The sequence below is a fragment of the Mastigoproctus giganteus genome, chromosome 6 (genome assembly GCF_048544385.1).
Source record: "Mastigoproctus giganteus isolate SK-2022 chromosome 6, ASM4854438v1, whole genome shotgun sequence".
NCBI lineage: Eukaryota > Metazoa > Arthropoda > Arachnida > Uropygi > Thelyphonidae > Mastigoproctus > Mastigoproctus giganteus.
In genome coordinates this window covers 18193525-18214448 of record NC_143580.1, presented here as the reverse complement: position 1 = coordinate 18214448, position 20924 = coordinate 18193525, and the positions used below count along the sequence as shown (strand labels likewise).

At 34.5% G+C, this 20924-nt stretch overlaps 1 protein-coding gene across 1 annotated transcript in view; it reads left to right on the top strand.

Annotated features, from left to right (window-relative positions):
- Nucleotides 1-18098, top strand: part of LOC150084019 (NPC intracellular cholesterol transporter 2-like) — a 28540-nt gene extending 10442 nt beyond the window's left edge. The window contains exons 2-5 of the mRNA XM_090374997.1: nucleotides 4111-4224; nucleotides 7678-7883; nucleotides 12559-12645; nucleotides 17568-18098. Of these exons, the coding sequence (XP_090231123.1) occupies nucleotides 4111-4224; nucleotides 7678-7883; nucleotides 12559-12645 (407 nt within the window). The 3' untranslated portion in view covers nucleotides 17568-18098. The remainder of the gene's footprint in view (nucleotides 1-4110; nucleotides 4225-7677; nucleotides 7884-12558; nucleotides 12646-17567) is intronic.
- Nucleotides 18099-20924: the final 2826 nt, after the last annotated feature.

Below are 20924 nucleotides of genomic sequence, written 5' to 3'. Positions count from 1 at the left end.
AGTCAGAGGGAGTAATATTCATGTATTAAGAGTCTGCAGATAAAAGAACCACTAGGTGGCAGTGATCAGTGTACTGATGTGGGATTTACTTAGATGTGACAACCATCAGGGGTAAAGGGAAGGGTTTTTGCTTTCATAAAGATGACTATGATGGTCTCAGACTGTTTTTTGAATTCTATACAGTGGGACCAACTGATGTTATCAACAACAAATTTTAAATGGGAAGCATTCAAGGAATTAATCTTGGAAGCTACTAGATGCCACTTTTCACCAACTAAGAAATAGCATTCAAGTTTTAGGCCTAAATGGATCTCAGTTGAACTAATGAGACTTGTAGCAGAGAAGAAAAATGCATGGTATACCTGTAAACTATCAGGCAACACAGAAGCCTGTTAAATAGAAACTAGTCTGTAATCAGGTCACAAAGATGATCAGGAAGATGAAGGCAAATAACAAGAAATCTTTGGCAAGGAATGCAAACAAAAACAGCAAAGACTTCTTTACTTATGTAAACTCTAGAAGGAAGGGGATGAATCAGATTGGTACACTTTGATATTGATGGTTCGATTGTTGATGATCCTGCTCGTGTAGCTGACAAACTGAATGAGTATTTTGCATCTACATTCACAGAATTGTAGAGAAGTGGAGGCCAGAAATTTATTTAACTATAATAGGGAGATAAATGATTTTGTAATAACTGATAGGAAAGTGGAGGAGAAATTGTTGAAGTTACACAGTACCCCAGGGGTTCACATCTGGTGAGTATAGAAGAGTTATCAAATGAAGCAATGGTACGAAGTAAACTATGCCGACAACTTACCACAAAACATCCCATCATGGGCAGAAAAAGATTTCAATTTTTTTAAGTGTCTTCAAATGCAAAATAGGAAGCAAAGTTCTTTTATCAATTCGATTACAACAGTATCAAATCGAGCTGAAGAGGCTACTTATAAGGTTGCCCAACTGGGAGCCAAATCCAAAATGTATTGTGCAATTGCAGAATTGCTTATTTTACTAGCCTGCATTGAAATTGTTAACACTATGCTTGGGGCAAAAGAAGCAAAGGAAATTGAAAAATTGCCACTTTCGAATAACATGGTAGATGCGTTAAAGATATATCATCAGATGACATAGAAACAAAATTAATTCAGAGAATTATTGAATCTAAAAAATTTCCATTGCAAACTAATGAATCTACAGACATTAGTAATTGTTAGTTAGAATCATTGAAGAGAAATACTTGAAAGAACATTATTTCTTCTGCAAAGAACTACCAAATCACGCTACTGGGGATGAAATATTCAAAGTGACAAATGAATACTTTCAGACAAATAAGATATCATGGAAAGATTGCTTAAGCTTGTGTACTGATGATGCAGCTGCAATTTCCAGAAGAGCTGAAGGTTTTACATCAAGAGTTAGTTTGGAAATTCAGGTAATACATTGTTTTATTCACAGAGAAGCTCTTTCATATCTAAAAGTTTGCCTGTTGATCTGATTTCCACATTACATGATGTTATCAAGATGGTGAATTTAATAAAATCCAAGCTGTTCAAGTCACGTCTGTTTTCAGCTTTGTGCAAAGAAATGGAATGGGAATACCACTCTGCTATTTCACACTGAAGTACATTGGCTGTCCAAAGGAAGAGTTTGAGCTAAGAGAAGAGCACAATTTTTTTTTTTTTTTTTTTTTTTGTGAATAATTCTTACTTTGCAGATTTTAATAAAGTTATTGGCTCCAAACACTAGCTTCCTTAACTGAATTTTTGAGCACCTGAATGAACTAATCGAAAATTGCAAGGATCACATGAAAACATACTAACGCGCGTATGGACAAAGTTTGTGGATTAAAAAAAAAAAAGAAAATACAACTTTGGAAAAATGAGGTTAAAAATGGATCACCAATGATGTTTAATCGGTGTTATAATTCAAATCATAAAGAAGAATTATTGGGATTAGTAGAGCAACATTTGTGTTTGCTTGAGGAAAAACTTCATTCATCACTATTTTGAAATACTTGATGTAAAAAAGTTTTTGATTGGATTTGAAATCCATTCCCTAGAAATTCCAGCATTATATTTACGAATGAAAGAAAAAGAAAATCTGTTAGATTTAAGAAATGATTGCATCCTTCAAGTACAATTTTTAAATAAATAGAGTTATCTGAATTTTGGTTAATGGCAAGAAAGAAGTTTCCTTCAATCAGAAAAAAAGCAATTTACACTCCTCTTCCATTTGCTACCACCCATTTGTGTGAACAAAGTTTCTCATCGATGGTGACTATCAAGAATTCAAAGAGATCCTCATTAAAGTCTGGATCAGGAGTTACGCGTAGCCATTTCTAGAATAAAACCTGATATAAAAATGTTATGTTCACAGAAGCAAGCTCAAGTTTCTCATTAAAAAAAAATTTGAAAAGATTTATTTTGAAGTTTTGTATGAATTTAGTATTAAATATTCAATATCTTCCATAGTATTTATATTTTGCTTTCCTTATCATAATTACATATATAATATAACACAAATGTAATAAATGTTGATAGCTTAAATAGATTCAAGGTAGAACTTGACAAACATTTGGAGCGAGTGGATGGGTGAAATAAGGGTTGTTTTTTTTTTTTTTTTTTTTTTGGCTGATGCTATATAAGCTTGCTTTCTTGCATCATGTGCCTATGCTAATGTTTTCACAAAATCCTTATAGACACCCCAAAATCTGCCCCAGTTTATCTTTGTGTGCTGTACAAAAATTATAATTTTCCAAGTGTGCCCTGGCATGAAAAAGGTTGGGAAGCACTGTTCTAAGGTATCCTGGACCAGCTGGATAGAAGGAAATCGTAGAGTTCAACAATGGAACGAGGCTCTGGTGTGGACTGGTGAATTCTGTGTTCCACTGCATCCCACAGACGTTCAGTGGGATTGATATTTTTGGAATTTGTGCAGCCAGGAGAGCACACAATTCTTGGACATGATCCTCGAACCATTTCTGCACAATGCAGGCCTTGTGAAACAAGGTGTTGCACTTTTTGAAAAAGTGCAGTGCCTTCTGGGTTTATGGCCACCATGTAGGGCATTGGTCTGAAACAATGCCAAGGTAGGATCTGGTGAAGGTGTGTTCAATAGGGATGAAAGGATCTTTGGTCTATCCCTGAAAACTGGTTGCAGTTTTTCACTTACTTGTCATCCAATACGCATCTGCCCATCAAGCATGATGGTGCTGGAACCACGATTCTTCAGACCGGCCAAGTCTTTTCTAGTTATCAGTTGTCTGGGAATGATGCTTCCATGTGCACTACAGGCAGAGGTGTTGGTAACAATCAGTCAACATGGGCACATGAACAGGTCACCTACTACACAGGCCCATCTTCTACAAGTGCATCTACTGGATGTGCTCAGAAACTTTTCTATGCACTCTGGTTTTAGTCTGCCATTAATTGAGGGCTCATTAGCCATCTGTTGTCCCAAACAGCATGTGCTAACTGCCATTCACCTTGACTATCAACCAATAGGTTGATCTGCTAATGTGGGTGGTTGTGTGTCCCTCTTTGGACTATTCTCAGCACACTTTCATTACAGTGACCCTTGAATAGCCAATAATGAGTGTGGTTGCTCAGCTGCTGGTCTCTACCATCCTAGCACTGTAAATCATTCCCCATTCAAGCTCAGTCAGGTCTGCCCTTTCATCATTGTGGAGGCCAAGAACTGACAGGCATTACTTATACTATCCCTACATATGTGGTCAGTGACAACACTCCTAGGTATTGTGGGATACATTCACTTGTAAAGATGGGTGGTCATCATGTTTTGGCTCATAAGGTATTTTGAAGGATGGATACTTACAGTAGAATCCCCCAAGCAGATGAAAGCAAGCTTTATTTAGCTTAAAAAGTTAGTTTAAATAGAATTTGCTTTTTGGTATCTTGGGGAGGTGTTTTTTTTTTTTTTTTTTTTTGCTGTTGTTGTTGCTAATAAATTTTTTAACTTAGTATTTTTAATTAAATTAAATTTTAAATTTAATTTTTTAAATACATTTACATCACTACTGATATATATATATATATATATATATATAAAAAGTGTAGGATGATATTCTCTTTGTAAATTTATTTACAGGCACTGGTGCTAGCCCTATTTCGGAAAATTCATCAATATCTGTTTCAGAATGTGCAAATCCAAACAGGTGTGAGCTGAGAAGAGGAAGATCATATATAGTGAATATAACATTCAGTAAGTTTAAAATCCCTAACTATCAAAGTTCTATTTACTTGTTTAATAGATAGTCCCACTTAGGGACTTTTAACTATGTATAATAACATGCTATTTTCATATAGTATTATTAAAAATAAATATTCTCTGAATTAGAAGCCTTAAAATACAACTGCCTTAAAATTAAAAGTGCCTTAAAATTACAACTGCCTTAAAATTAAAAGCTACATTTACTTAAGTTGGTATGCATGTATTTTTAAAAAAAATCATATAAGATCAGTTAATCTTGACTGGCTCTCTTTTGGATAGTCTGAGTTTGATATTCTGTGGACAACACCCCCAGAACCTTCAAACCTTAAACTCCTAAATTATCCAAAAGAAATTTGTTGTAATTGAGTGAGGAAGGTGTTTTTTTTTTTTTTTTTTTTTTATATATTGGAAAGTGTTTTACTCAAACTTTTCCTGATGATATGATGTACTATCATCAGGAGAACTTATGAATAGGACTTCCAGTCAATGGAAGATCATTAATACAAAAGAAGAAAAGAATGGGTGAAAGAATGGAATCATGGAACTCCAGCATTAGTTGAGAATTAAAAGACCAATAATACCTACTCCTCTAAATTTACAGTTCATGCCTGCATAATTTGAAAAGGTGAACTTTTGAGTTTTAATAAAATATATTTATAAAAAAGGGACTATTGTATTGAGCAAGGATATTAGCATTAGCCATGTGGTTATTGTTATTTGGGTTTTAGGAGCATTAGCAACTAAGGCCATATTGCTCCAGGAATATGCGGTGGTCATTCCCTTGACCTTTCCGCATCCTCTGTATTTGGTTTGATGGCGACGGGCTCGAACCCCGGTCTAATCAAGAAGCATGTGCTAAGCACTGCTGCTCCTTCCCACCTTGCTATGGAGGCACCTAGCCATGTGGTTCAAAGAAGCATAGGCCTTTTGTTGCACCAGCCAAAAAAAAAAAAAACTACCTATGTGATTCTCCTCATTTAGGTAACTATCCAGCTGACTTTGAATTTCCCCAAGCTGTCACCACCTCCACTCATGAAGGCAACTTATTCCAGTAATTAACGACTTGCTGGCTGAAAGAAGACTTTTGCAAACCAGTCTAAACCTCTTCCCCTATAATTCTGGATTCCACTATAAATTTTGGAGTTATTGAATATTCACAAAGACATGGTAAAATACATTAGAGAATCTGCCCCATCATATAGAACTGTTAAAAATTAGGTAGCTGAATTTAAGTGTGAGAGAACCAGCATGAAATATGAACAAGACAGTGGATGTCCACCAACAGCAATCAATCCAGAAAATATCAAGGTTCATGATGTGATGGATGATAGGTGAGTATTACAGAAGCTACAGGTATCTCATTTGAATAGGCACAGAATTAAGTTATACAAATTTGGGATGATAAGCATTTCTGCACAATTGGAAAGTCTTTGATTCAAAGCGGCTTTTTTCTTGTTATCAAGCACACACCCTAAAAAAGTTTATGGTCAGATATGTAACTATTGCTAAAGCATTGCTGCAAAAAGTGCATTGAGTTAAAAGTAGAAAAATCAAAAAATAAATAGTTAAAGTCCATATCAGATGATTGCTATGCTAAGCCAGAAGCATATCAAACAACCAGTGTCTGCCCTTAGTTTTCCCTTTTCTTAGTTTAAAAGGTATTTTGTGGATTTTATGTTTAAGTTTCTATTCAAGCTTTCATCTATAAACGTTGCATCATTATGCAGTTCAGCGCATAATGATGCAACATTTATATAAATTTTATATTGTTTGGTGATATTTATTAAAGGAAGTTCGGTCTGAAAACTTCATAATATATAAAGTTTTTTCTGTTTTGAGTATGAAGGCCACAGTGTTTATTTGAGTTGAAATCCAGATGGCCACTAAAGACTTCGGACACAGATGTATGTTTCTCTATCTTGCAGACTTCATCTATATAGCTTTGCTACATTAAGTAATTAAGTATTATATACTGTATTTTCCAGACCTTAAGATCCAACTTTTTTTTTTTTTTTTTTTTTTTTTTCCCCTAGAAAATGTTGCCTAAAATTTCCCTGCCCCTTATGGTCTGAAGTTGTACTAGGTAAAGTATGATTAAAATGTCCAGGTGACCTTCTCGAAAAAATGCTAGCTCTTTTAGCGTGCAACCACCTCAACTTGTATGTAACAGAGGTATCAAAAAGGGCAGATGCTGAATTGGAATTATTAGAAATTCCAAGGCCTTGTACAGGCCTTAGAATCTCTGTTAATGAAACCTTTTTAAAGCATTTGTGCATGAAGAGTGGACCCAACTGACAGAGGTACTAAATCACTATTTGACACCAACAAGACGAAGCAACTAACAATTGCACAAGTACGTAATTGGATGAAAAATGCCCTAGATGGGACTAAAGATGGTACTTTCTTTCTTGGAAGAAAGTGAAAGTTCAGTCTGTAACAGTAGAAACAAGTTTTTGTTGTTCTATGACATGTTGTTGTTGTTGTTGTTGTTCTATGACATGTTGTTGTTGTTATTTGGTTTTTAGGAGCATTAGCAACTAAGGCCATATTGCTCCGGGAATATGCGGTGGTCATTTCCTGACCTTTCCGCATCCTCCGTATTTGGTGGTGACGGGCTCGAACCCCGGTCTAATCAAGAAGCGTGTGCTACGCACTGCTGCTCCTTCCCACCTGGCTACGGAGGTGCCTTCTATGACAAGTAAAAGCTTCATTCTACACTGGCACTGTGTTTAATAAGTACTTGAGAATTTGTTTCAAATATGCAATACAAGTTTTTCCTGAAAATTGTCTTCTAAAACATAGGCAAGTTAATATGGTATTTAATATTATAAAAGAAATGTTGCTGTACTGACAAACTACAAATTAGAATTGTGTTAAACTTTTTTTTTGAAAAGAATTTCATAAGGATTTTTATTTTAATATTTTTGTAAACATTCATCTAGATTAATGCATATAAACCCATATTAATAATGCCTTCATAATTTTTTGAAAGATCAAATTCAGAGGATAACTTTCAAAGGTTTTGTTTGTAATAACTTGTACGTATTGTTGTAGGGGTTTCCACTAGAAAACTAATTTCATCTTGCAAGGAAAATCATTGTATAGAACCCAAATTGCTGACATAATATACTAAATGTCAGCTTTTGTTATCTAGACTATCCAAAACAAACTGTGGACCCCACACTGCAGGAATTGCATCTGTAATTGTATACATGACTTGGGTGTTGATCTTTGGAATAAAAAAAAAATAATAATTTTTTTTCATTTCAGTCAAATTAAACATCCCAGCAAATACAAGTAATTCTGTAAAGGTAGAAAGCATGTTTCTGCAATGTGTAGAAATTTACAATTATTTTTCTCATTATAAAAAAATTAATTCAAAAATGTGATAAATGAACTTGCTTGTATTAAAATGGAGCTTATTCTTATTTTTTATTATTATAGCTACCACAGAAAATACTGGAAGTAATATTTATTTAACTGTATATGGCTGCTTCGTTTCAAACATGTGTGTAAGATATGGACGAAAACAGGAACATTGTCAGAACTTGGTTTCAACAAGTGGTGCAAGGTGTGCAAACTCGGGTTTGAAAGCAGGACATACCTACAACTTGTCTGTTGTATTTCCTATCTCACTAGGTTTTCCAAAAGTAAGTTCATTTTTATTCTTAATAATTTGCTGTACAATAGAACCACCAGTTCTTCATTGGGGCCTAGCCTTTGCTGAATTTTTGAAATCTAATACTGCTGTATTAATGGGGGGGGTGTCAAGACCCTGGGTCATCGGGGCATTAAAGTGACATCAACGATAATTTCAGCAATTCCTCATTATTGGTTCGAATTTCAATCTGTGCCATTTAATTCTTTTGTTAGAGAAGTTTTGCAATAATAAAAGGAAAGGTTTTGTTAGTCTTCATGAAGCCAATTGACTAAAATTATCAAGTGCTCCAAAGCAGGAATTTAAATTTAGCAGCTCTGTAGATCCCAATAAAAGATGGGTCCTATTGTAACTTTTGATCTGAAGCATGCAAACAGAAGCACTGCTAACATTTGGAGGTTGTTTATGTCTGCAATAAGGCATTAATCAATGTAGGATGCAATTTTTTTTTTTTTTTTTTTGTTTCTTTCATTTTGCTTGTCAACAGTGGAGATAAAATGTATGTTAAAAAAAATGCTTTTTTATGAAAAAGCAAATGTGTGAATTCCATTACAGGGGCCTTTTTTTAAAAGAAAAAACAAAAATTAAATTATTTCAGTAAATAGATTTTTCACAGTTATGCTCATAAAAGATTGAAAAATTAAGATACATAAGTGAGCAGTTTTAAATTATTTCATGACTTTTGTTCCAAGCATAACAGTGATGGAAAAGGTACATGTGCCTGCCAATGTTGCACTTTTCACATGTCTGGTAAAGGGTTGAGACTGTTGTACAAAGATCTTTGAAAGAATTTTGCCCCAAATAACTCTATAGTGTGTCACTGACTTCTTAAAAAAGTTTAAAAAATGCTATAGTTACAATTATAAATTACAAATTGACTATGGGGAAGCTGTTAACTTTGCAGGTTTCCTGACGTCAATTGTGTTAAGATATGGAGTTTGATTTGATATTAGGAAACTTGCTACAGCCAAGTACCCCCATAATATTTGATGAGCAGAACTTGAAGTAATTTCTAGATTTGTGCAGGTGTCCCTTCTAAAATTTTTCAGAAGGGACCGATATCAGATTTTCCTGTTGCTTTTTTTTTTTTTTTTTTTTTTTTTAATGAAAACCCCAAACACAAGAGGTACTAAAACCTTTAGTACTATGCTTGGGTTGGAGGTTGAGAAGACGAGAGAAGATATTTATTCACATTAGACTTGAACCTCTCTCAGGCTTCTAGATTCCATTCAGAAGGGGGCAGTTAGGTTAATTAATGACTCCTCGTAACAGTCTTTCCACTGTCTGTCTCATAGACGTACTATTTCTGCTGCATGCCTTTTAGACAGATACTGCCATGGGCACTGTCCTTCTGAATTGGCTTCTATAATTCCCACTCTCTCTTTCAAAACAGTCTGAACATGTGCTATCACCAGCTAACATCCATTCGCTGTCCAACTTCAACCTCACAGAACCAACTTTTCATCTTCCTCGTTTATTCATTCAACTGCTGTTTTCTGGAACAACCTTCCTTCATACGTATTTCCTGAAAATTAGTCTACAGAAGTTCAAGTCTAATGTCAACAAATATCTTCTTTCATCTTCTCAACCTCCAACTGAAGCACGGTACTAAGTACTATAGGTTCTAATACCTCTCGTTTAAAGTTTTCAAAAAAAAAAAAAACCTAGAGATCGGCATTTAAGGAATTGGTAGCGGATATTCAAGAAGTTGAAGCTGATTGAGCAGAGCAAGGTTTCTCAAAATGGAAAGTGGAATGCAATGTGCTACCATTGGCAAAACTATGGATAGGATTTCCAGTCAATGGAAGGTCATTAATATATAAGAGGAATAGAGTGGGGGAAAGAACTGAACCTTGGGAGACACCAACATTAGTGGAGAACTTAGAAGACAGAAAGTCATCACCCTCACTGACCATGATGGTAGCAGTTCCTTGCTGCTTTAAGTGTTTAAATTACAAGGTGTGGTTAAAACGAAACAAGAATCGTTGCTTACGAACACCTTACTATTGCCATATCAACAAAACATTCATATCATGCTATAGCTTGTTTTTTCCTGTACAGATCATTTTCTGTTTCATTGCAATCGTTTTAAGTTTTGATTGAACTGTACCTCTTTACATTAAATAAGTTAATTCTTCAGCAGAAAAATGAGTGATTGGTACTTTGAAACTCAGTAAAAATGGTGCAGAAATGTTGATGTTATGGAAAGTGTATGGTGATGAAACTGTGAGTTAGTCACTTGTGTACGACTGGCACAAATGGTTCATAGTGGTTTGCCACATCTGCACCATAGTACTTTGTGAAGAAGTACAGAATCTCTGTAAAAGCCAGAAAAGTGTAATGTCTGGTTTCTGTAAGTAGTGTTATTCTGTTGTTGTCTTTGGCTACTTGGCTGAAGTCCCTTAATGGGACTCTGCATTGTCCACCACCACTGGGAGGTGAGCCAGGCTATCCATCAATCTCTGGCTGGCCTGTGCCAGGATCACCTGAGCTTGACTGAGACAGAGTTAAAAAAAACTCCTTTTGAAAGGAGTAAGTAGGGAAATAGTAAAGAAAGGTTGGTCAGAATGTGGTTAAATAAGATTAGGCCCATGGAGAAGGTGGCTTACTAAAATGGAAAACTGAGAAGGGGACTGTCCCCAAGAGGTAAAGTCATGCGAGTGCCATATGAGGCCCACATGGTGGGTATTAATCCTACCCCAGAAGGGGGTTTGCAGTTTATCCCACCCCAGAAGGGAGTCAACAGCTGAAATTGCCCCAGAAGGGGTTACTCATATCCTACCCTGGCTGGGCTTAGCAAATGTGGTCTGTCATATGCTGTATGGATAGCAGACTAGATGTCCATCCTGCACTCTGGAGGATTGTCAGCATGAGGGATTTGGAAGAGATGATCCCAAACTTGATCTGATCAAAGTGTCAGTAAGTTTCATCTTTAGGTGGGTAGTAATGTTGTCTAAAAGTTTTTCAGTACTCCAGTTGATCTTAGTTGGGTAAAGATCCACTCACAGAACTTGATTCATGTTTGCACTTTGGATATTTCTCAGGCTGGTAGTTTGTCTCCTTTGAAAAACAGATTGAGTATACTCTGTAAGGGCTGTGTAGTAGCATTCTTCTGTGAGGAATAGATGCTCAGTTTTGTGGATTCTCTTGGATTTTGGTGATGGGTCTAGTCCGGTATTTGTCGATTCTTTTCCTCTCCTGTTTGGGATCATTTTCCAGTTCCAGTTGGATGCCACTGATGTCAGTGTAAACACCTTTCTTCATTCTGTAGAAGATTCCTTGTCTGATGACTTCAAGGTACAAAGGCATAAACCCAGCTAGGACTTGGAGGTGCTTACAGTGCAACAAGCTGTTGTGATTGTAAGAAGCATAAAGCATTGTATTGAATCAAACTTTCTTTGATTTTTATCCAGGGTGGCCTTGGTACACTAAACTGCTGCACCATAGCAAGCTATTGGCGGGAAAATTGCCTTATATAGTAATCCAAGTGCTCTTCTCTTGATCCCCCAGTCTGCCCTGCTGATTTGGGAAATCATAGCTGTATATTTCTTTATCTTAGTGGATAAATATACCAGATGAGATGTGGGTGAGAAACATCTGCTTCATTTCTATTACTATGCCAAGGTATTTGACTTTTGGATATAATCTGATTGGGAGAAATCCCTTTAAGAGAAAAGATTTGAGTTTTCTCCTCAGAAATAAGCAGATGGTGCAGGGAGGCCCACTGCTGTAGCTTGTTTAGTGCTTGGTTGCTGTGTGTTTTGAGCTGAGCCCTTGTGTCCGAGTGGACAACCAAGACCAGGTCATCAGCAAAGACTAAGGATGTTACACTCATCATATACTCCCTCCTATCTTGTCTTTCAAAATGAACACTTTCAAAAGACTTTCAAATTGAATCCTAACCCTCTACTTTTTTTTTTTTTTTTTTCAACATTGAACTGTACTTGTTAAGTAAATCTGCATATCTCCTACACTTAATGTCGTTAGTGCCAACATGTACAACAATATCACCTTTTGTGCCCTTAAGATGATATCTGCTCTAAGTCATCAACTTTTTCCCCTGGCAGACATACCCTGTCCTATTCCACCTATCATTTTTACACAATGTATTTCCTGTTTCCCTGACAATATGCCTGAGATAAAAAAAAAAAAAATCCACATATGTGGGCTATAGACACCAAATAGAGGAGACCTAATTAATAAGGATCAGAGCAGGTGATGTAATCTGCAAGTCTCTTGATTGGTTTATATAAAGTTCTGGATAATCAACATCCCATTGTACATCATAAAAATAAGTGGAGAAAAAAATCTCAACTTCATACATGGATTGTTTGATTAAAACATGCTTGTGTGTTTACACATGTGCTAGAGCAGGAGTGGCCAACCTTCTGCAACATCCTTATTATAAATTTAATATAAACTAAATAAGAGAATGCATCTAAATGGTAAGTGACTTTTTTTAATGCCTTAAAACATGTTTTAATTAAACTTCTTGCATGAATATCAACTGACAGAAAATGTGGTTAGTAAAGGATTTTTGACAACCAAAAATCCCAGTCTGGATGCCATTTCATAACTTCTCCAGATACATTAACATTGTAGCTGGACATATTTTTTAAATAAAAATGAGATTAAAAGTTTTTACTAATTTTGCTTTTCATATCCAGGTAAAACTCAATGTAAAGTTTGATGTTGACGATCAACAATCGAATAAACGTATCGCATGTGTTCTCGTACCAGTACAGCTTGTATAGGTAATATTTTTATTTATTTTTGTCTCACTCTTTCCATGAAACAAGAAGTTCAATCATCTAAGCAATGCTTTAAGCATAAATAACAGCTAAATATTTCTGGTTTGTTGTTAAAATAACTGTTTTGGGCAGGAAGAATTTAATAAAATTCTGAAAGCTGCAAAAGCCATATGTTCTTCAGTCCTCTTTCATATATATATATATATATATATATATATATATATATATATATATATAAATTAATTACATTCTAGTTAATTTTTAATGAATTTATTGGCCAGTTAGAGACTGAAGAAAATTTCATAACATCTGGCATTCATAAATTCTACATAGCTTTCAAAATTTTTCATTATAAGTTCCTTTGCCCAAGAATGCTGACCATCCCCAGTAAGCTGAATATGTGCATTAAAAAGGACCTTTCAACCAGTACATCAGAGCAAGCTACTTAGAGTTGGTATATAAAATTTGAAAATCAAATGTTATTTTGAATAACTTGTCCTTTAAATTACCTTGCTAGTTTGAACAACTTGTTCAAAATAACTCAGATGTTGGTGAACCCAAAGTTCAGCTTTATTTCAATTATTATAAATTTAATTATAATAGATATTACCTTTTTGTAATACTAGTAGCAGTAAATGATGCAAGGAAGCAAGCTATACAGAAAAAAAAAATCTCATATCACCTGTCCATCACCTCTAATAATTTGTCTAATTTCCTTAAATTTATTTTAACTACCCACTTTTATAACACTGGATAGAATTTAGATGAATTGAAGCTTCAGTTGCCTTTTCAGAAAATCAACCTCTTTTCCCAACATTCAAACTTGATTGCTTTAATGCTTATCTTTGAAATTTCTGCTTACTGGTTTATAATTCTTCCAAAATAAATTTTAGGAAGTTAATCAGTGGACTTTTGCGGGAAGAAAATTCTATGAAGTTGTCAGATAAATTAACACTTTAAGTTGCATGAGTTCTGAATTGCTCTATGGTAACTGTTGCTTGATTTAACCCTTTCACAAGTGGGGTTTTGGGACAGTATGTATGTGATCTGTAGTGAAAATTTTTTTTTTTCTTCAAGTAACTTGAAGGTTTCAAATTTATAAACTATATATGTAAATGTTTTTAAATATTACTTTTGTCTAAAATTCTCCTTATATTCTGGCATGGCTAAGTGTAAGAAGTTTTTTACAAGTGGTCATTTCAGCAATGGCAAAAATCATTAACTGCATTCAGTCAGACTCAAGCCATGGTTGGTGGCTGTGCCAAACATTAGAGCAGGGTTATTTTTTATTTATTTATTTTTTGTGGCACCATCCTTTATATTTAGGTGTTAATGTCTGCTATTCATCTAGTTGCATCTCCTCTGAGTTGTGTGCTGCCAAGACTTTCAGTTTGGACTATATCCAGATTTAGTGATCATATATACTTGAACTGCTGATGATAGCTGGACTTAATTTAGTTTGTCTGGACTTGCTGCTAACAGTGTTTAGGCTGCCATGATGTATCTCAGATAGAGCACATCTTTGGTGAACCAGTCACTATGTTTGGACTTCATTCACTTAAGTCAACTAATATGGATTCTTTCTGGTGGCATCTTTGTTAAGTCTGGACTTTATCAATATGTACTTTTTTTTTTAATAACTGATGGACATAGTATTTCAGTGAGCTTCCTATCTAATAGGGTTGTAGTTCCTGGGCATCTTTTGAGACTTGTTAGAATTTCATTGACTACATTACCTAATGGACTGGACTAAGTGGATCTATGTACTAAATATAGTGAATTATGTGTATTTAGGTATTCACATATTGTATAAGTGGATTTGCATATCTGTTTTTAAGTATGATACCTTATAATATGGTGGGAATGCCTAGTATAATAAATATATTTACATGTATTATTTGAGCATTTCAACTTCTGGCTCAGCAGTCCAGAGAACCTCAATTTATTTGTGTAGCATTGAATCTTGTTGAAAGAGCATATCCCCTCCTATGGCAATTTTTGAAACTACTGTAAATGTAACAAGTGTGCATTGCATTGTAGATGCATTAGCAAATAGTAATAATTCACGAATTTATAACAAAAGAAAAAAGCAGAGACTTATGTACAAACTGAGAACATTCTGCTTTTTTGCATCCACCATCTTACCAATTCCTTCCTCTAACAAGCATCAATGATTCAGCTATAATATGCAGTATAGTTCGCTGTTTAACCCAAGAATTGATTTATTTATCACACAAAAACAATTTATGGAATTCATTGGGCATTTGTCTCTAGGCTTACTTCATGTCTTTGAAGTAAACTTTTTAGAATATCAGTTTCTCAAGCAAAAATGCTTACTTACTGAGGTATTGTTTTGAGGGGAACCAATTTGCATTACAGTAATAAAACCAAACAGGCAACAAGGATGGATTGGTTATATAATCAAAGCTTCCATGCACACCTGTTTTGGTTTTGTCATCTTCTACATAAGGGAATAATTATATACACTCACTGTGCAGAGTAATAAAGTGATATAATGTAAACTTTTAAAAGAGCAAAAAATCAAACTAAAGTAGACAGTTCTTAATGCAATATTTTTTATTGTAATACACAGAGGCATCTTGTTCTGGGTTCTTTATTTATCAATGGGGTTGGTTTATGTGGCAAATATGATTAAGCATGAATTTAAAGAAACAATTACAAGTAGATCTGTATACAGAGTCTATTTACATGCTTGAATATACAGTATTTGCTCACCTGAAATAAATGAGTCATTCAGTGTGTTGTGAAAGGCTTTCTCCTAATTTCTAGGAGAAAGGTAAAAATTAAAGCATTTTCAGAGAGGAGCAACCAAATTAGTCAAGAATAAAGGGTACTGTTAGCATAAGACTTGTTCTGGAAACTGGGCACTTGCCAGGAAACCTGATTGAAGTATTTAAGGCTTCAAGGATTGAGTTAACTAAATGCTGATGGCATCCTTATTCTTTCTTGATTAACACATACAGAGACATAAACTTAAATTGAAAAAGGACAGCTGCAGGGTAGATACATAAAAATTGTTTTTGGCCAGAGACAATGCTTCTTGGAACAAACTATCACCTAGTGTTGTGGAAGTGAGTAGTTTCAATAAAATTAAAGAATTCAACAAATTAGATGAGATGGGTTGGGTAGTGTCTTTTTTTGCTAATGCTATAAAAGTTTTTGCTTCATTTTCCACTACTGATACTACTGTGTGGTCTTTTCTGATTCACCTTTATAGATTCACCTTTATAGCTTATCCTTAGTGGAGTTACTATGCTTCAGTGGCTTTAAATCACAAGGCTGGATTTCATAATTTGTCCTGTAACTTGGAACTGCAGCCTGTCTGAAAGATTTCTTTGTTTAGGACAACTATTAACATCCATTATAGATAGAGGATAGCCTTATCTTCCCTACAAACTTGTGTCCTGGAGGATCTCTAAGAATTGTTTTTGTTTGAAGCTAGTGTTAAGGTCTCCTTTCCCAAAGAACAAATAAGATAGATTTGCTTTTTTTAAAATGTCAAGATAATTAATACAAACAATCAATAGTACACAGACACAAATTTGTGCTGGCCTCTTAAGCACCAAAAACATGCAAAGTCATTTCTGTTTAGTTATATGCTTAATTTTATCTAGATGTGTCCTCTACTTACATAAAAGGGTTTTGCTTTATTTGAATTGTACTGTTTGTATGTCTTTATTTGACAAAAAGGTGTTTTTTTTTTTTTTTTTTTTTTTTTCATTAAAATATGAGTGGTATAAAAGTAATGCCTCCTATTTTTTTCCCTCACAAATTTAATTCTTACAACTATGCCTTTTACATCAATTAATCCTCAACCATTAATAAACACGTTATTTTTCCACAAAGTCACCATTTTCTATGCGCTTCTGCCATCTGAGTCGCACTGTATTCCAATCCTGTAAAAGTCCTTACTCTTGCTCCGGAGGGTTTCGTGAACACTGTACTTGAGCTGGTGGCTGTCTGCAAAATGGGTTCCAGGGAGTGCATCCTTCAGCGGGCTGAAGAAGTGATAGTCAGAAGGTGCAGGATCTGGGATATAAGAAGGGTGAGGAAGAATTGTGTACCCCAGTTTTGCAATGGCCTCCATTGTGTGCAGACTGGTGTGGGGTCATGCATTGTTATGGAGAAGAATCTCATTGTTTTTTTGTCCAGTCAAACTCCTACACATGCAGGCTTTCAGCATTTCCACATATCAATCTGACTTATGGTGCCACACTCCAAGGAGTTCACAAGAAAGACCCCATCTTTGTCCCAAAACACTGTTGCCACGAATTTGCCAACAGAAGGCATTTTTTTGAACTTCTTTGTGTGTGGTGAATTTTAATGGTGCCACTACATGGACTATCTCTTTGTGTCAGGGTTATAATGGTGGACCCAGGTTTCATCACCTGTGGCTATGCACGAAATTCAATCACCACCCTTTGCACTCACGAGACCAATCGCAGTGCCACTTGTATGATGAAACTAGAGACCTCTAGTGACATGCAAAATGATCCTTGGCACCACATTTGAAAGCAAAAAATTAGGAAGCATTACTTTCGTACTGGTCCTCATAAAATTAGTACAGTCCATAACCATATGAGGGCCTTCAGTTACCACAGTCACTTTTTAAAAAAAAAAAACTTAACTTAGCTTTATTTCAAGAGACGAATATTTTAAAGAAAATCTTAAGTTGACATGTCTAATTTTCATGTGGCATAAGTTAATTATGCAAGCTCCATATTTATTATAGCCCTGTTTCATGAGCATATGAATTTCCTACCATCCAATATGGATGGTAGGAAATTCATATGCTCATTCAAAGCTGCCTTAGGATCATTCAAAAATGTACATAGTTGCATAACTCTCTTTTAATTTTATGATTTCTCCCCAAGAAATAACTTAATAATCTTGTTTATTTACAGGGTTCCCTGGAAAGGCTTTGTCGTATCTGACAGAAAAAATGCTGTCATATTAAATATTTACATTCATATATAAAATGGATATAAATGATACTGTGACTTCCATTTTGGAAATTGTGAAGGAAAGAAAGGATCTTACCAAATCCATCCTTCAAATCATAGAAAATGTAATGATGAACTTTAAGTTATTCAGAAAATGTTGGTATATAAATTCTTTTTAATACAATGATTTTTTAAATCACATAATTTATCCTGGATACATGAGTGATTAGTCATTAGAACTATTTAAAGTGATTAGTTTATTGAAAATAAACTTAACCAAAACCATTTTTTTTTAAAGTGGAGCAAATTTTAGAACTAATTGAGACATTTTATTGTTTTGTCTGTATTTGAAGAAATGTGTAGACTTCCCACATATTGTTTAGGAACAAAGTTTAGTGTAGTAACAAAAAAAAAATTGTCTTGTACAGTAATATATTTCCTAAAGCCTTTGAAATGTTTAAACCACAATATTTATATTCTCATTTAATATTTTCCTCACTTTGTATACTGTTTAAATAAAAAATTTAATGAAAAGCATTATGAATGAATTTATAGTGGATGAAATCAGCAAAAGGATAGAGAAAAATCTAATTACACATCTCTCTCATATATTCACTCTGTCTAAAACAACAATTCAAAGTAACTTCATATTACTGATCTGAACATACAGATGTTCAAAAAAAGAAAGTCAGGCATTACTTATTAAATTATAATATTAATGTAAAAAATTTTATTCCTAACTGAGACAGTCTGACTTCCAACATTGTAGTTCTATGCACTTGAAACAGAAAAAAAAAATGCTGAAGTGTTCTGAATACGGAATGTAATTTGTCACAATAGGATCAGTGCCAACCTTTCAATATTAGAAGAATTACGCTATAGTAAAATCATCAATGAAAATGGTATTTTATGAAATAAATTTAGATATGCATGGCCTTTCTTAGGCCATAACTAATTGTTGCCTGATAATTATTGTGCTACAGCTGTGCTCCTTACTGTAGTGTCTTGCTGGTAATAATCATGGGGAATATTAAATATGGATCATATTGAGTTACTTCAAAGAAATCCTCATTCATGTGTATCGTTATCGCAGAGCTATTTCAAAATAGTAGTTGAAATTAAATCAATTTTTTTTTTTTCCATTTTGACACAAAATACATTATTCAACATGGTTGCTAATAGCAACCACCCAACAGTTGATGAGAAGCCAGTAGGCTTGAAACTGTTGTTGTGGCAGTATCTCAGATTTAAAATGTATATTGGATTTGCCTATTTAGGCCATGCTATGGATATAGTTATAGGATATTTTGCAACTTAGACAGAACCATGGATAATGGTATTTGTCTCCAAGTTGAACACATGTCCAAGTGTTGGTGCTCTATCTTCAGGGAGAGCAGGAAGTCTCTTCACAATCAAAATTGAACCCAGGAAAATGCATAAAAATTGATTTTTATGACATTCACCTGGAAAAAGAAATTTATTAAAACTGCAAGTGAACTTTAGGATTGTTTTCTTGTAAGTATTTGCATGATTTCAGAATACTTCATTCAAAATCAATTTTTTTCACATTATCTTCAAATCTGAAATTCTATTTCAATATGTAGATCCCAGCATATTAACAAAATGTGTTCATCAGATAATTCCCAATAATGTCCGCAGCAATTTGTTCCACGTGGGGAATTTCACTATTTTACCTTTACTCCTAATTGTATTTATAAAATTATCAATAACTAAAGTGATCAGGAACTGGAATTTTTTTTTTTTTTTAAAGCTAAAGCTGAATAGGCCTTATACTAAAATTTTATTTACCATAGTAAATGTCTTGAGCATTGAAAAACATTAGTATAAATATTCTTGTTGCATCCAACAAAAACATGTTTGAAGTAAAGCCTATCAAAATAAATAATAAATGCATAACATAAATTGATAAAATAAGACTGCTTTCAGAGTATTTCTTCCCCTTCATGTTTTAAAAACAATTTATTTAATTTATTGCAACTAATAAAGGCTGCAGATCCTACAGCTATAAACAAATAAATAGAAAAGGGAGACAATGTTTTCCAGATGCAACTATACACATCTGGATCTATACAGCTATCAAACTAAAACAGTGGCCTCTGTAATAGTATACTGTGACCCAAAGTAAAATAGTGGGCCTGTAAATCACATGCACAAAAAAAACTATCACTGTGCAGCTTTAACCAGCGGTATTTGGAAAGGGCAGGATAATCAAAATTAACATGAACAGCCCCCTTCATGCTCAAACTAATCTGTCAGATTTATTAATATAACTTCCTTCAATTGGACGGATCTCTCAATAATGATAGACTGAAGCATCTTGCCAGGAAACTGCATACATGGTTCTAATAGTAACCAGAACATCCTAGAAAATCTCACTGCTGAGGAAGAGGAAGACTTAGTTTATACTTTTAATTATTTCATCAGATACTTATTTGCTTATACACTGGTTTTATTAGCCTTTGTGGGCAGCACAGTTGATAGAATTGTCATCCTCCCTCACCAGGAAAGGACCTGAGTCCCATCGATGACATGAGGAATTTTTATGAATCTCTTTCACAATGTGGCTGGGTTAGTCAGTCTCAGGTAAGGATAGCATGGTTTTTTCACCAGCAAACTCTGGTTTTTTTTTTTTTTCCAACAAACAGAAAATAGAGCACAGAATACACAAAATTAATAGACAGTATATACAGGGCAATATGGCCTTAGTTGCTGATGATCCTTAAAAAAAACTACTACATTGGTTTTATTATTATTAAATTCTAAATCTGTTTCAGTTGGCCATAATATTTATGCTTATTTATTACACTTTTAATACTTTATCAGACAGTGTTTGCAGAATGTTGCAACCATTGGTAAAACTCAACTGCTGCATGTATACTTTGTTTGGAAATGATGACAAATTGTAAATTTCTGCATCGTAAACACTAACCTCCTAGCTCAGATACTGACCAGTTATCCTTTTGGCTAAGGTAAAGAAAGCCAACATGAGAACCACGGGGAAACTTTTATCGGTCAAAAGTGTTTCCCACTACCGCTCTCCCTGCACTCTCGTTATTGGCAGTGGCAGTAGAAGTCAATACCGATGTATTGATTAGTCTTTTCTTATTATTAAAAGCAGATTATCGGAGTTCATGAGTGTACTGAAATTTACTTATGGGTACACCCTCCAGACTTAGGGTGTTTATTCCCCCTTCCTGCCGTTTTAACCCAATGAGAAAACTACTACTACAGACTATATGTTATTAGTAGTTGCAGTAGAAGTGGTTTTCCTATCGGGTTAAAACAGTGGGAAGGGGG